At 38.3% G+C, this 16292-nt stretch overlaps 1 protein-coding gene across 7 annotated transcripts in view; it reads right to left on the reverse strand.

The window, feature by feature from the left end:
* Positions 1–759: 759 nt before the first annotated feature.
* The window catches only part of RIMS2 (regulating synaptic membrane exocytosis 2), a 473994-nt gene continuing 458461 nt past the window's right edge, over positions 760–16292 (reverse strand). For all 7 annotated transcript variants that reach the window (XM_064507622.1, XM_064507626.1, XM_064507628.1 and 4 more), the window contains 5 exons: positions 7566–7707; positions 6057–6169; positions 5294–5395; positions 4151–4290; positions 760–3708 (listed from right to left, as the gene is read on the reverse strand). In XM_064507622.1, the coding sequence (XP_064363692.1) occupies positions 3490–3708; positions 4151–4290; positions 5294–5395; positions 6057–6169; positions 7566–7707 (716 nt within the window). In that variant the 3' untranslated portion in view covers positions 760–3489. The remainder of the gene's footprint in view (positions 3709–4150; positions 4291–5293; positions 5396–6056; positions 6170–7565; positions 7708–16292) is intronic.

A 16292-nucleotide genomic window follows, 5' to 3' on the forward strand; every position in this document is an offset into this window, starting at 1 on the left:
CTTTATTTTTGCCAGATAAAGCTGGGTTCTATGACTCTCCTCTAAATGCGGGCCATTCTTGTCTGGGAAAATATGTATCTTCTTTTCTCCCATAGCTGTTTGCTCCTGATAAAGGCTCACTAGAAATATTTACAAAGGGAGGGACAAGGGCGTAGTCACACTTGGAAGACTGTTATGAGACTTACAATTTTGGTGTCTGCTCTTTGCTATCTGGATAATAGAGAGATTAAAATTATACAGAGATGTTAGCTAAAGAAACAAATATGAACTTCTTTAGACTCCATGCACCGCATTGCATGACTTTGTGAGGGTGAAATCTAATGCTCTGTTAATTTTTATATCGCTTTTAAACATCGACATTTAACCTGCTATATAAAAACACTTGTAACTTGATTGGTTATCCAGTTGTGATCAGCTCTGTGACCAATTTGCTAACAGCAGAATGCCCTGAGAACAGAGCGACTCAGAGCGGGCACACCGGGTAGTGTGGGCAGCCACGCCGGTCCCCGCGTGCTGCCGGAGCAGCCGCTTCGCGCACTTCGAAGCCCTGCAGTACAGGCACGGAGGTGGCCTCCGGCCGCTCCACGCAGGCGGCCTGCGAGTCCTGTTTCACTGCCAGCATTGCATTTACAGCACTGTCCTGCGGGCGAGAGCTTTACCGCTCCTCAGTTTCCCGCGCCGTTCCTTGGAGGCCACAACTGCACCCAAGGCGGGTGCCGACCAGCTCCGCGAGGAAAGAAACAGAGCACCGCACACAAGTTCTGTAAAGAAAATGTTTTATTTAAAGTGTTAAATACCATCACCAGAATGAATTTGATTTACATTGGTTGGTGTTCATTACAGGCCTAATCTGCCCTTTTTTTCCCCCAACTGTAATTCCTTTTAACTTTTTAAAACGTACTATGTACAAGACAGCAGTGATCACTGGAATAGTGCTATTTACATGACTAAACCATAAGTAGAGTTGCAGACATGTGAAAATTAAAAAAAATACATGAATTTTTTTAAAATAAATACTGCATAATGACAAGTATGTACAAACCTTCCATGCATCATGTCCTTGATTTTAAAATTTGAAATAATTTATATCGGACTATGCATACAAGAATGTGTGAGTGCAGCTCACAGTTCCAGGAAAATGGTTATGTATTTTTGTTTAATCACAGGGGATACTGCTGACTGCATGTTGGTATTATTTATTTGTTTGCTGGTAGACAGGTGTCTAAATTATTTCCATAAATATAATGTTTACCAGTCTGTCCATTAACTTAACAATAATCCATTCATTATATAATCTCTGAAGACAAGACACAATCTTGGTTTATATGATATTGCACAAGTAAAAGGCATTTTAAGTGATACTATTATTACTTTTGCCCTATTAAGAGGCTTGTACAATTTTTTAATGGGAAACGTTAATATATTTTCACATAAAATTGGAATAATTCTGTGTGGCCTTAAAGTTAAATGTGATATATATTTCAAAAATTATTGCAAGGTTTCAATATTAAACCTTAAGTAGGTATTAAAGGCATATAAAGACCCAGAAAAATGGGACATTCTGTTATTAAATGTTAGCCAGTTACATTCCCTTCAAATAATATAATTTAATGAGAAGCTTGAACTTGCAGCACCACCCAATGGTAGTTACTGTCTGCTACAGAAAACAGGTTTTTGAAGCTCTGTTGCGTGCACTGTGGGTTCTGGTAATGGTGACAAATAACTCTTAGAGAGGTACTGACAAACTTTCTTTAAGGCTATTTTATGAACCAAAGATTGACATTTTTCTGGCTGATATTACCAAATTGTATCTTTGCCAACACAAATGTAGTCCATGAAAATTGAACTGTACAGCAGAACTGTAAGAATTAGTAACCTTTTGTTGTTTTTATAAACCCAAGAATGTAGTAATTTATTTGGTTTAGTGCAAATAAAATTGTTTAAATTTATTTCCTAAAAAAAAAAAAAAATCAAACATTTACTTCATTTTTCTTCTTTCCAAAACCTTCAAGAAATGATAGTTCAACCCTTGAATGAATGATGCTGGTGCTGAAAACAAATTTATTGACAACATCTTACAATGGCCATATGATTCCAGTATTTTGCTGTAGAATTCAATTTGAAGGTGAGAAAAAATGAAAATAAGTTACCATGCACTGTACAATAAATTGCAAAAAGTTCAAATATCTTCTTTATCAAATACATGCTGAATTACATTAATGTACTCCCAAGCCATGTTGCAAAATCCTTTTCAACATGCTTGAAAAAAAGTAAGTTCTTAAACAATATTTTTCTCAAATAATTCAGAAATGCAGAACAATCTGCAACCCTGAACCAAATATGGGGCATAAGAGAGTAGTAAGTCAAAAGGTAGCCATTTCAGAATATGATGATCATCCTGGGAGGAAGGGAGGAAAAGAGCAAAAGGAAGAAAGGAGATTGGAGGAGAGAGAGAAAGAAGGAGGTAAAAGAAGTGTACAATTTGCACATTATGTTGAACTTTACAAGGCTTGTACCTTTTACATTTAAATAAATTGAATATATTACACTTATTTCTTGTCACATAAACAGAATTTTAAGTATTTGCTAGAAATTATTTTTAATATACGTCTGCAAAAATACAGACCATGACTGGTTTAAAGAATGATAAACGTGGTGTGTCTTTGTATCACCCTGTTGCATTCTCTTCCCTTTAAAACCATGCACTAGTGAAATTTATTTTTAAAAATAATATAAATTGTTGAAAATGGCTGATTTATTCTTTTTTTTTTTTTGCAAGTTGCAGCCCCAAGAAAATAATTTAAGTGTTCAGCTAAATCTGTGTCCATGCAAAAAAGTTTCTTTAATTTCATACAGTACAGTATATCCACAGAATTTTATTTTTCAGAGAGTCCATCACATCTGGGGTTTCACTGTAACTAGAGCTGGAGCTAGGAAGCCTGCCACTTTTAACTCTTGAACCTTTCCAGTATGGAGAGTTTTCGGATCTCTAGTAACTGTTTCAAATGACACTTGACTTTTCTTTTCCAGCGTTCTTATATTCTTCCACTGCTCTTCCAACGTCTGCAAATCCACTGACTTGTGACATGGCTTCACGGGAGGGAAACTCCATTTCTGTGGCATAACCAAGCTTCAGGAAGGGGGAGGGCAGATAAATAAAGAAACAGGAGCAACAAAATAGATATGCCACTGTAAAGGACTTTTGTTGCATGAAACAGATTGATTCTTTTAGTTTAGTCCATGGCTTCAGATTGGACCGAAACTGAGTGTCCCTGAACTCCAAACCTGTCAGTTTGTTACGTCAGTCCTTCACCTGAGGGCCTTCCATAGGGCACAATGTGTGCAACTTCCTTGAGAACACAGGATCGCTTTGTAGCCCTAGAAACAGGCTCAGAAGACACAACATTAAGCATGCAGTGTTACCAGGGTTTGCGACCTGTAATTTTTTTTTTTGTAACGCTGGTTGCTATGACAACAGTTTCACAGCTGCTATGAGCGAGCATACGAAGGTCCCGTTGAACTTTCCAGAGATGACTGGGAGGCTCTTCTAGTGAGAGGAGCTAAAGTTGGGTCTACTAGGGAAGAAGGAGGGAAAAGTTTGAACCACCCAATCACCATGTTGGACAGGTCCAGTTCATCCAAAAGTATCTGTGCCACTCCCATAAAGGATTTGTGATCCATACGTCCATAGTCTCCCCAAACAATTATCTGTTAGCAAAGGAAACACAAGCAAACAGAAACGTTTCAGCAAAAATTATGAAAGCTGCAATCTGATTCTTCAAAAGTCTCCACTTACTTAATTATAGCAAGGAATGGAGTATTTGGCTGCTGACATAGTTTAACTCTGCATATATTACCATGATGCAGCAGCAGAAGGGACTTGGGCAGTAACTGAGTAATTATCCATACTAAAGAAAGCCCAGCAAGATAAAGAGCCCATACATACAGAAGAGACAAAATAATCCAGAACTAACTTTTGCTCAGCACTTTGTACTTGCTAGCCATCAGTAGATGATGCTGTATGTGCTCAACAAGTGTTTGAAACAGCAGTACTTGCCAAATGAAGGATGAAAGAAAGTTTGAAGCTCATTCAGTGAGAACAGTACAGGTGGCATGTTTGCCGATAAAGAAAAATATTGATGCAAATTACCTGTAAAACTTTTCCTTGGGGACTTTCTTCAAATGATAGAAGTTGCTGATAAAGCGGTTCCAGCGTTTTTCTTGCTACCTTTGTTTTCTTTTTGGCTATGCAGACTCCATTTTCTAAGAGATACACCTTTACGTATGGTGCTTAGAAGGAAAGAAAATAAAGGACAGTGAGTAAAGGCCAAGTCCAGACTTTGCATAATAGATGCAATGTTCTATCACCATATGCTAAAACCTGCCATTTAGTGGATATATGCTTATATGAACAAATCTTCACCAACAATATTAACATTTATTAACATGCAAAGTGTCCATGCATTTTATTTACTTTATCTCCCTGGTATCATTTTTCTCTACTTCTTTTTTATGTGATTCTTTTGCCACAAAATAACTCAGATCTTCACCTGGAAAAATCTGATACTCCTATATATAGTATCCCTATACTGTACAGTTTGCAAAATAGGCCTGTTAAGTAAATGAATCTCTTGTGCTGACTTTGGTGAGATTTGGATCAATGTTCCAAATTGTTAATAATTTAAAATAATCTACAAGGTGAAAATCAGTGGAGAAAAGACTGACACGATTTCTATTTCGGCAGAAGAGCTTGCTAAAAATATCATTATATTGTCCTTTTCGTACAGTGCTATAGGACATCAGACTATAAAATAAGGAGTAAATATCAAGTAGTGATCTACTTTTCAGAGTCGGTTCCTATTCCACACATCTTGTTAACTCCCTTTTCCCCCTTCTAAGATTCCTACATCACATTTTCAGCACACACCTTCCCTTCTGCCCCATAACCAAGGATGCATTTGCTGTTACTAAAATAACTTTAGTGTCTTCTGGTACAGAAGACAGAGAATAGTCTGACATTTTTTTTCTCCTGAAATTTTAAATGTTCCTAAAATGCTCCTGAAGTTTAAAATGTAAATGTTTAAAATGATCTTTTGTATTTACTTCAAGCTTTTAAACCAATTTAGTTAATTTTTACATTCCAACATACAATACCGTAATGTACTGTTATGTGTATTTGCCAAAAGAGTTCTGCTCACTTAAGTTGCATAGTAAAGCCTCAGAAGTTGGGGGAAGGGGGCTGTTGTTGGTGGTGTTTTTTGGTAGAATTTTATTCACGTTGCTTCTTTCTTACCTGGCAGTGTCTTTGAACCTGGTTTTACAACAAGGCCACGGGCTCGGATTATTTCTACTTCCAACTGTCCTTTCTTGTCCATCATTCCCACCTGGATATCTCCTAGAAAAGCAAAAGAAATCCTGGCATTGTAAATCAGAAATATCTAATCATACTAGCAGCTATAGAAAGTTCTACAATGAGTATATGATGACTTTTCTCTTGCATTACACCAGTAAATATGGTCAGGATTTTAACACTACTAGATAATTTAAGACTCAGCCTTTTCACTGCTATTTATGTTAGTACGTATTACAAAAAAACCCTGCAAACAACATTTCATCTTCCTTTCTCCCTGCCCAGTCACTTGAAATTATATCCCTTTTTATCTCATGAATTCCAGAGAAATACAGGCAGCAAGGGAATTATTACAACATAACTCTGTAAAATTGCTTCAAATCTCTTTTCACCTTGGTTCTAGTTTAAAAAAAGTATAAAAAGTGATTCAGAGAAAAGATTGGTCACATTAGCCACATTTTAAAGATCCAAAAACTAAAGAAGAACAGATACACAATTTTTCAATGCATCTTTCTACTTCTGAGTGTCCTAAGGAGCACCAACAACTATGATCAGTTTTGGTCGAACTTGAGGTTATAGTTTTGGTTTTAACTGTGTTGTCCAAAATCGCATGGCAGTATTTAAAGAATTAGAATCTAGATCATTTCTGTGTTCTAATTACCAGACCCAGTCAATGATGTTGCATCTGCAGGACATAAATGCTTACCCATGGATGGTGTTGCCAAAGTCTGTCGCCCTACAAGCTGGGCAGGACCAAGTCCATCCAGAAAATCACTGAACTGGCTGTCTGCGGCCAACCTCACGCCAGGGAAAATCAAACTAAAAGATAATATTGCAAAAAATCAAAGAGTACAGTGGAATTTATCCATTTTTTCTTTTCTAGATTTTTTGCCCTTAGCATTTATATTTTTTGATATCAGTGCTCATAAGGAACTTATTTGCACTGACCAGATTGCAAAACAACTACTATAATTTTCAAAACTTCCTAGTGTTCAACAAGTAGCAATTCGGCCTCCAGCACATAACTGAACAGGTGAAGGAAGCACTAATCCTCACAGTTTTTAATTTTCACAGTAATATTTTTCCATCATACTCCTTTTTCCCAATATATCAAAGATGATTGTTAATTACTGCAGTATTCACATGAGATCAGTTCAATAAGATACTAATACAGGCCCTTAACAGTAATCTAGTTACACAAGAGTAAAATTTCTCAGGAAATGTTTCTCAGTCAATGTGAACTCAATGGCTGAATGTCAAGAGTATTCAGTGAAACAATTATGTTAGACTGAATATTGATCACTGTTCATAAAAACAACTTTTAAGTGAGCATTCATTATGAATATTTTTCTGAAAATGGCTGTAAGAATGACACATTCAATAATGGAACTGAAATTAATCGTGGCAAATAACCAAGTAACTTAAAATTCAGGTTCTGAAATCTTGCCATAAACATTTCAAGGCAACAATTATTAACAGAAACTATCTGGTCAATAACTCCCTGAGGAAAAATGGTAATTTTCTAGACAATCAATGAAAAGAGAAAGAGGCAAAACTAGTGAAATTTGTAATGGCTGACCGTAAATAAATGTCCATCTCAAGCACATAAAATGCATCAACTTGGACACCAGCTCTGTAAGGGTATTACCCAGAGCAGGTATGTTGTCCAGGGGCTCTGAATACCACTAATAAATCTATCCACAGTAAGATTTTTGTTGGAAACATCTTGAACATACCATTAATAGGCCTTTAACCTGGGCTTTTCAGAAAAGCATAATATGGGAAATTAAAATACATGACAGTTTTGTATTTCTACCCATTTCACTTCTTCAGGATTAATTAGTACAATTTTTGATAAACTGTTGAACCTAGTGAAGGTCATCTGGAATTGGAAGAAATTTCAGCTCTCTGGAAATACACAGGGAGATGCACCTGAAGGTGGAGGTTTGCTGAACAGAAAGTGTCCTTTTCTTGTGGTTTACACACTGCACTATACCTGCTTCAGCTCCTACCAAACTGCTGCTCCTGTCTGACCTCTCAGGTGTCTTTAACATGGGGCTGCAGAATCGATCGTTGTACTGCCCACACAAACAACGGGAAACTCAGGAAGGGAATCCTGAGCGAATAGGAACTACAGCACTCACCTCACTCTTGTTTAGCAATCAGTTTTGTGGAGAAATGTCAGGTAAGAGTATCAGTAATAACTTTTGCTTACTTTCCCTCAGAGCTGTAGCTGTTCATGCTGCCGTCTGTAGATTCCCGGCTGGCCTGACGTGTCATCCAGTTCCTCATCTCCACAGCCAGCCCGGTCTCAGTGCTCCTCTGGACAGTGCTCCGCAGCTTCTTACCACCCGCTTCTGGAGAAACAAAACACAAGTCTTCGTGATAACATGCTATAATAACAGTGTTCCTGCAGAATCACAGACCAGCTGGGGTTGGATGGCACGTCCGGAGATCATCTGGTCCCACCGTGCTGCTCGAGCAAGGTCAGCCAGAGCAGGTTGCCCAGGACCACGTCCAGTCAGATTTTGAACATCTCCAAGGATGGAGACTCCATAACTTCTCTGGGCAACCTGTTCTACTGTTTGATTGACTTGTTGATCTCTACTGTGAGAAAGTGCTTTCTTATGTTCAGACAGAACAACACAAGGCAGTAATATAGATAATAAACAATCACTCCACATTGTAGAAATAGTCACAGCAAGAAATTATTGATCTATAATCTATCTATACCAAATCTTGCATTTTAAAAATACGCAAATTTTAACAATAGGCAAGTAGAACAGTCGTCGCAGATCCTTTAAATAACTTAGTTCTGCTTTTTAAGGGCAGACAGCATACAAAAAACACAAGTTCTTCAGTGTACAGTCTGCCCGCAGAGGTAACCAGATTTACAGTAGCCATGATCTTGTGTATTTAAAATGTTTTCTCTGAACGAATACATCCCTCTTAGGAATTCAATTAAAATAATATCATTATGTCAAAACCTGTAGTGCTTGAAGAATGTTCTAATTCAGCTGAATTATTTGATTTAACATTATTTGCCAAATTAAGTTACAGACATCCATTAGTGAAGACAGCACACAAGAAATCAAGAACTCTGCCCATTCTTCCTTCTCCCTTCCCCCTCTTCCCTCTACATTAGCTGGTTTTATTTAGTATCTAAAAAATAGAATTTGTGTTGACTTTTATGTGCAATATAAAACTTTATTTCCACCTCCAAGATTAGCAATCATTTTATCTGCTTGCATATTTTAATTTTAGCTGTAAAGACAGCAAAGAGACAGATAAGGTATCAGGTAAGGGAAAAATACTCAAAAAGTAATGTAAACACATTTTAGTGTGAGGATTTTGATCGAGACCTCAACTAGAACACATATTGAAAGACCCAGCAAAAAAAGCAAAGAACAAAATGGGAATGAAGCCTCAGTTTCTTTCTGTCATGAATAAGATGGTCACTCCATGTCATTTCTGATTTAAAATTCTATTTCCTGCGATGATGCAGAGAATTCTGCATTCTCGTTTCTTATACCTGCTTAATGGATAAAAAAAATCCTGACTTCAGCAGAGGTGTGTGATATACTGATGACACTATAAAAGAGTAGTAATTCTACATGGACAGGACACCAAATGATATTCTTAAATATTGATACGCTGAGAGCATAGCAAGATCCAAGATCCTAAGGCTATCTAGGGACCAGCCCTCTTCTGCAGCCTGTGTAGACTCTGCTACCCTTTCTCCTCCTCTGCCCCATCAATTACAAGTGGGCAGAAGAACTGCTGGGCGTGTGGATTTTAGAAGGAAAATGAGCAAGGGAGCAGGATACTGTCCTGTCTGATACCTGAGGAGAACGTGTGAGTACCGAGGCTGGGTTAGAGTAAGAAGCACTGTACCCTTGGACAGGCAATAGGAGGAGGGAACATGTTTCCATGCCCCCACTCAGGGTCACTCTGTCCTACAGGCTACAGCGGGGTTGAAGTCCTGCAGAATCATATCCCAGTGTCTCCAGTTAAAGCAGATCAGATAAGGAACACAGGAATTTTAGTGAAGTGGGAAACAGATACCCCGAACACCTTAAAAACCCACTGACCCCTTGTCAAAGAATGTTTAATAACGTTGCAGTATTTAGCAATAATGAGACATTTTTATATCTGCATTATGAATGATTCAAATCATATTGCTCCTTACAAGATTGCAATGCATTCCTCAAGACCATAACTTTTAATCATTACAATGTATATAAGAAATAACAGAAGTAATAATTTTGTTCTGGAACTTCAGCTACTCACATGAATTTAGTATCCCACAGAGCAAAATCATTTTTTATTGCATCAAAACTACTTATAAATATGCCCATCAATTTCTGGTGCAATAAATACAAATAAAAAAGATATAAGCCCAATACGACATTTGAAAAGTGAAGGGCAGAAGTCAACTATTTCATTTCTATTGGGTTGTAAAGTCCCAAGCATCTGCTGTTTTTATGATCTATATTAAACTAATGAAAGGTGGCAGCTGACTTCCAACACTGGTCCCAAGTTCATCTAAGATCCAGTCACTCAGATCAAAGAAACATTCCCACAAAGCTGCCTGGAAAAATTGTGCTATAGTTGGGCAGAAAGCGCACACTGTGCTATAGTTTCATATGAAAAGCACACAGCTCCTGAGGCTCCATCCTCTTTTCACTAAGGTAATGTTACAGGATATTTCTCTTCTATTTTAAGTGCTCTTCTGATTAATTAGCATTCATTTTTGTTCAGTTCCACTGAATGGCGGTCATTTGCTGTTCATTGTTGCAAGCATGAATTCTCTCATAAAAACGTAACGGATCATCTCCATCTTGCGTGATTCTTCAAGTTTTAATATCCTTACCTTTAGAAGATTTTGGGGTTTGAGATAAATATGAATTTGAATATGTGATATACAAAGGAGAATACAGTAATTTTTGTTAATTAATAAAGAAGATTTTTCCTGAATTACAATTCTAAAGCTGTATACCTTGACTCTAACAAAACATTCATAAAAATCAACACATCTGCTGCATACCAATTTACTGAGAAATTAAGGCAGAATTAGTGCAGCTGCCATTGAAGTCTTCACAGAAGCAGATGTTTCACTGGCTGTTCTTAGCATCCCTCTATATCATATTTTTAAGCCATTTTACTTTCCCATATTCATGTGAACTGAGATAAGTGCTCTGGTTCACATTAAAACAGGCCAACAGCTGATAAGATGCAACTTTACTATAACATGAAAGTTAAAAACGCACATTAAACCCAACTTTTGTATAAGCACAGGTCCTAATCTGGCATTACTTTGACCCTTACATTGAAATCAAGGGGTGCTGAAAGAAAGCTATGTGAATAATTATTTTCAAGTGTTCAACAGAAAAAGGCAGAGCTCTCTGATGGTCTCGAAAGAGAAAGGTCTGACCTTTCAGCAATAAGGCTCCTAATCATGACGTTTATGCTTCTTGAAACAAGAGTTGAAGATTTTAACAGAAAAAAGTAGCAATTTGGAGTAGAAGTATAGAAGAAGCCTCGGCTCACAGACATTCCTGAACTACCACTTTACAGATGAGTATTCTTTCAGATTAAGCTTGGCTAAACTAATATGAAATAATATGCATGAGAAATACCTACACTTGATTGCCCACAATACTAGCAATACTTTGGTCCCTGGAAAAATGTAATAAATCAAATATAATCCCACAATTCATCACACAATTTAAAAAGCAAAGACAGTATTTATATGAATCATAATTCATGTTTCATAAATTCAGGACTGAAATACTTAAAAGACAACAAAAGGCAACTAGCAGCAATGAAAATGCAAGGTACACTGAGAAATAGCCTCTAGGGCCAGGCTTCCAAGCCGCAGCTGGTGGAAGATCTGGCTGAAGGGCTCACCATTCCACTAAACTCAAGCTATTTTTTCCCAACCCTGGCTAAAAATCAAATCCTCCTCCTCAGTTATGTTGATGCAGCTAGCTGTGTGGCTGAGCTCTGCACAGGATCCAGCCAAAAAGGAACAAACCAGCAACACTTTTAAAGTTGTTCTTTTAAGACAGCTCATTTCACAAAATCAGTTTCAAAAATAAACATACAGGCGAGTAAGTCCAATTGAGGTAATGTTAATCTCTAGCTAGATAAATAACTTGGGGATGGATCTGTCACTGACACAGTAGTAGATATATATCTACAACCTAACCTGGTGTACCTGGTGTCACTGTAAAGGTGGCAGTTTGGATTTATAACCATAAAGCACATACACATTCACTTCACTTACACTGTTCTTTTATCCCTCCAAATGAAAGGATGCAGAAATTAGAGAATTCAGTTTTTTGCTAAGTATGCTGTTAAACTCCTATACTGAAAATGATTTTTCATACGATTTACCAAACTCCAACGAAGAATAGATTTTCTCCAAATTAGCATCATCTAATTGTCCTGGAAATAGGAAATTTCTCTCAAGTCCTCATCACAAAATATGGAATACATTATCTGAAAAAAGGCTAGCTCAGATTCTTGTGGCTGTATCCTAAGGAATGGCACCAATTACAAGAAATAATTGCTTTGGTATTTATGAAAGCACATTCATTCTTACAGTTAATCACACTGGTAATTTAACTAATATGGTTACTGCAAATAGACTCTACAGGCCACATTTTCTAAATTACATGTGGAATTATTTGTTCCCAAAACTTTGAGTCCAAATCACTTGCAATTTAGGAGTGCAAAACCACCGACGCACTCTTAAATATCAGATGAGGATAAGTTGAAAACTGCAGCGAAGAAGAGAGATTACCTTCTGGGACCCGGGATGTAGCTGGGCACGCGGTGCCTCAGCGGGGCCAAGCGAGGGCTCCCAGCTTGCCCTCAGCAGGTGCTTGCCCAGCTGCTCACCAGCCAGCACAGACCACAGCAGAGGCCAGGACTGGGGCAGGCAGAGGCAGAGCGGCTGTGCCAATTTGGAGGCAGTACACAATCTCCTGGTAGGGCTTGTTCTCAGTACAGAACAACTGGGGCTTCAGGATGTAGGGACACTTAAATGCTTGGGGTGGCACTTCTCTGCTCTTCTTTCCCCATCAAAAGGGCTGCATAAAAACAAGTGCAGTATTTTCATCTGAACTCAGGAATTAGAGCCACAAAAAGACTAAGTTGTTTGTAAGTGACTATTTTGCAAGAGTGAAGCTCCTTAAGTATACAGAGATCTGCTTCTGGGCATATTAAGAATGGGTTAAATAAAATCACCAGGGGAAGTCCGAACATTTGATCCCACTTAAGTAAAGAGCGGCAGGTTAGATCTCAAATTCCCTTGCAGACATACAATTCTTTGTCCAGAACAGCCCAAGTTTTGGCTATACTGAACTAGGCATTTAGCTCTTTTTAAGTACCACTGGAAGTAGCAGATGAGTTGTTTCTTTCCTTGCATCACTCACAGACTCCAAGGAGCAGACATGCTAGGATCTACTAATTTAAGCAGGATTTGGGAAACGCAGTTTCCATTGTCACCTCTGTTTGAGCCCACCTAACCAATTCTCAAAAGAGAGTGCGAACCACCAGATTATAAAGTGTTCTCTTACACTTTTGCTGCTGAAGCTTTTTCACAATGCATGACATATTTATGAAGCCCAAAGAGCATCTGGAGGGCCAGGCAGCAATTGGAACCAGTGGGAAAGGCACTTGAAGGAGGGAAGACCTGGGTTCCAGTCCCTGCTCCCATAAATACGTGAATATAAAACACCTAAAAATTTATATTGGCATGGTAATGGCCTGCCTTGTTAGCCTAAAAGCAGTGCTGCTCTCAGTATGAAAGCACTGCAGTACGGAAGCACTCGGGTTTGAAACATCTGAAAGAGCCTGGATGAAGACAGCCTGAGTCAGCACTATGCCAGGGCTACCAAAATCCTCTGGAAAGTCCTGTCTTACAGGAAGGAAGGGTATAACTGCCCAAAAGACATGTGGCCTTCCCTGCACATAGTATACACGAAGTCTGAGAATGAAGAGATGTTGGGAGGAGAGGCCATGCCTCTTGGCCGTACTACAGGAGGTGAATTTTCTCTCCATTACTTGTGTTTGTTCCTCTGCATTTTCAGGTACCCAACCATCTTCCTGTATACCCTGCCTTGCAGGTTCTTGTCAGAAGAGATTTTTTAAATTTCTTGGGAGGCCTCACTAGTTTTTCTTTTTTAGTCAAGAAATACTTTTCCACTCTTGTCCTGTGCCCTCGTTTCCTCCTTTCGCTTTCCTCTGGCCATACTGGAAGCTTGGTTAATTAAGGTAACAGACAGCACCTTAAGAAAAAGTGAAAGAAAAAAGAGAGATCTGAATGAAATGATCAACAGCAACACTGTGGTTCCAACTTTTGGCCAAAGGCTGGCACAGTAGCTCTCAGGTCCCGTATACAGGACCCAAAAGGCAGACATCATGAATCTCTGCAGCTCAGAGATACAAAGAGGTCATAAGCTCTGAGCAGATCTCAGCATCCTTTGTCCGTACTTTATTTCCCTTTCATGGCAGGGCTCATCCCATTTTCAATCTGGAAAAGATCTCCCTGGCTTGCTGCGGCTGCATGATGTAAAGTCAGTTTACCAGGCGCTGCTCCCAAGTAATGCTGTGGTTGAAGGCAGACACCTGCTCCCAGTTCTCTCCCTCTTGTTGCATTTAAAGTTGTTTTCTGCCACTTTAATTCCACTGCTGCGCTGCTGCCCATTCTTCTGCTAGTCCTAACTGACCCTCCAGCAAATTCTTAAGAGTATCAAACAACTGAAGCTGCTTTTGTCTCAATGTCATCAGTGTAAGCTCTTCAACACTGGATCCCAGAAGTTTTTAAATATTTCTACAGGACGGTGGTGTTAACAAGAGCTGTATTTCCAGACACAGGATAATTATTTCTACATTCCTAAAATCCCTGTACCACCTACATTATTACTGAGATGGAATCACTAATGAACACGATGTTTTACAGTCAGACATGGAAAAATGGCACACAGTTGTCTGACAGCTTCTAACTGGATTTCAAAACCTGCACTATGTAGTACTCCCTAAAAACCTCAACTGACTGTACTGGGAACCACAGCCAGCAAGTTTGCTGCCAGTCTCCTGACCAAGGACTTTCGCTGGCAGCAGACATTGACACTCCGGGAGCCATCCCAGGGAAGCAAAACTAAAGGACCTCCCTGCCTGGGTGAGTGGTGTTACTGTCTATGCTACAACCACCCATCGGCATCTCCGCTTCTCTTCTGGTTACTTGCTCCAACTCTGTAACAACAAACTGGCAATGACGACTTCTTGGCAGACAATTTTATAGAAGTTCAGGATAGACAGATTTTGATCATAATTTTAATATAGTGGGTGACATTTGTAAATACATGATGGAACTGCATACTTCTTAGTACAACTTGAAACAGAGAAGGCTCCTGTTTCCATACATAAAACCCAAGTTTTCTTCTTGATATGTCAAAATAGATCACTTTTCTTTCTTTTTTGCAACTGCACATTGCTTGCCTCTGTATCAGTGACAACTATATCTGTGCGTATATAACCCCCCACAGTTTTGCCTTTTTACTTTCAAACTCAATCCTTACAACTCTCCAGTTAAACTAATGATGCATTTACGCATCTCATTAAAAGAGCCAACAAATATAAAGCTCATGTGAGTTATAAAAGTCGTTCACCTAAAAACATTTAAGCAGAACAATCAAAACACCAAGCATGCACTTTTAGAACAATAACTATAAATTTTAATTTATATACAAAGAAAATAAAATATTTTCTATGATTTTCACCATCTATTTGGCCCAAGAAAGATCAGGACATACTAATTATGTTTACATTAATTTTTTCAAATGTATGGCTGCAGAGCCCAGAAGATGCATTGTTTTCAAAATTATGTAAGATGTATTTCCAAGACAGCAGCTATACTGAAATTTACTGAGTTAGTAAATTACTTCTTGATTAACCACTCCAACCTGAGATCCTCAAAGGTTTGAATCTAGCCTGGAAAAATACTGTTGCTCACTAAGCGGCTCAAGTACTAGATTTAAAAAAAAAGAAAATTACTTCTGATGAGACACAAAAGTAGTAGACAGCAAATGCAGAATTATTACATTATCCTAATGGCTTTTACTTAGAAATGTACAGCTCCTGACAGTGAGATCTGAACCAGGGACACACTGTGCACAGCCACTCACTGCTTCCAGCTATGTACCAGAAGTCTCTGTTTCTATCACTGATAAAACCATCAGTTTCCTAACTGTAGTCTGAGGACCTGCCTGCCAAAGGCCTCTCACTCTTGCTGTCAAACAACACACAGACAAGACGCTGAAGAAGAATTTCGCCTTGCAGTCCAGAGCTGTATGTCCCATGTGTTAAATGACCTGAATGAACACTATTTTGAGAACCCTCATTTAGACTAGTTAGGATCTCCACACAGACAGCTGTTCTTCTAATTCAAATATAATATGTCTGACCTTTTGCATTTTCTGTGCAAGTGTCAAAACAGAAAGGTAGCACTTTATTTCCACTTTGTACATCCTGTACAGAGATCTAAATGACTATAAAATGTGCAAAGCAGTGGGAAATCAGTCTCATCCCCAAGCTATTAAAATCCTGAAAAAAAAAAATAGAGCAAGCAATTTTGTGGAACTACATTCTATTTTTATACCATTTACATAAGGAATAGCTAAATAGGTGCGTATCTTAACATAAGAAATCTTTAAACCCACAGTCTTTGATTTTGCCAATGACAAAGGATGACCATCTTAAGTAAAAAGAAACCATCACTGCAATTTTGAATTACAATGTTTGTATGCACATGCAGCTTTTTGGATGCATAGAAACTTCAGGTGCTCATTAGTAACAATTATTCTATGCAGTGCCAAGAGCAGAATACAAATTCTTACGCAGTAAAGAATGTATCTATTGAGGGTCTTAAAAC

This window comes from Dromaius novaehollandiae, chromosome 2 (genome assembly GCF_036370855.1).
Source record: "Dromaius novaehollandiae isolate bDroNov1 chromosome 2, bDroNov1.hap1, whole genome shotgun sequence".
In the NCBI taxonomy this organism is placed as follows: domain Eukaryota; kingdom Metazoa; phylum Chordata; class Aves; order Casuariiformes; family Dromaiidae; genus Dromaius; species Dromaius novaehollandiae.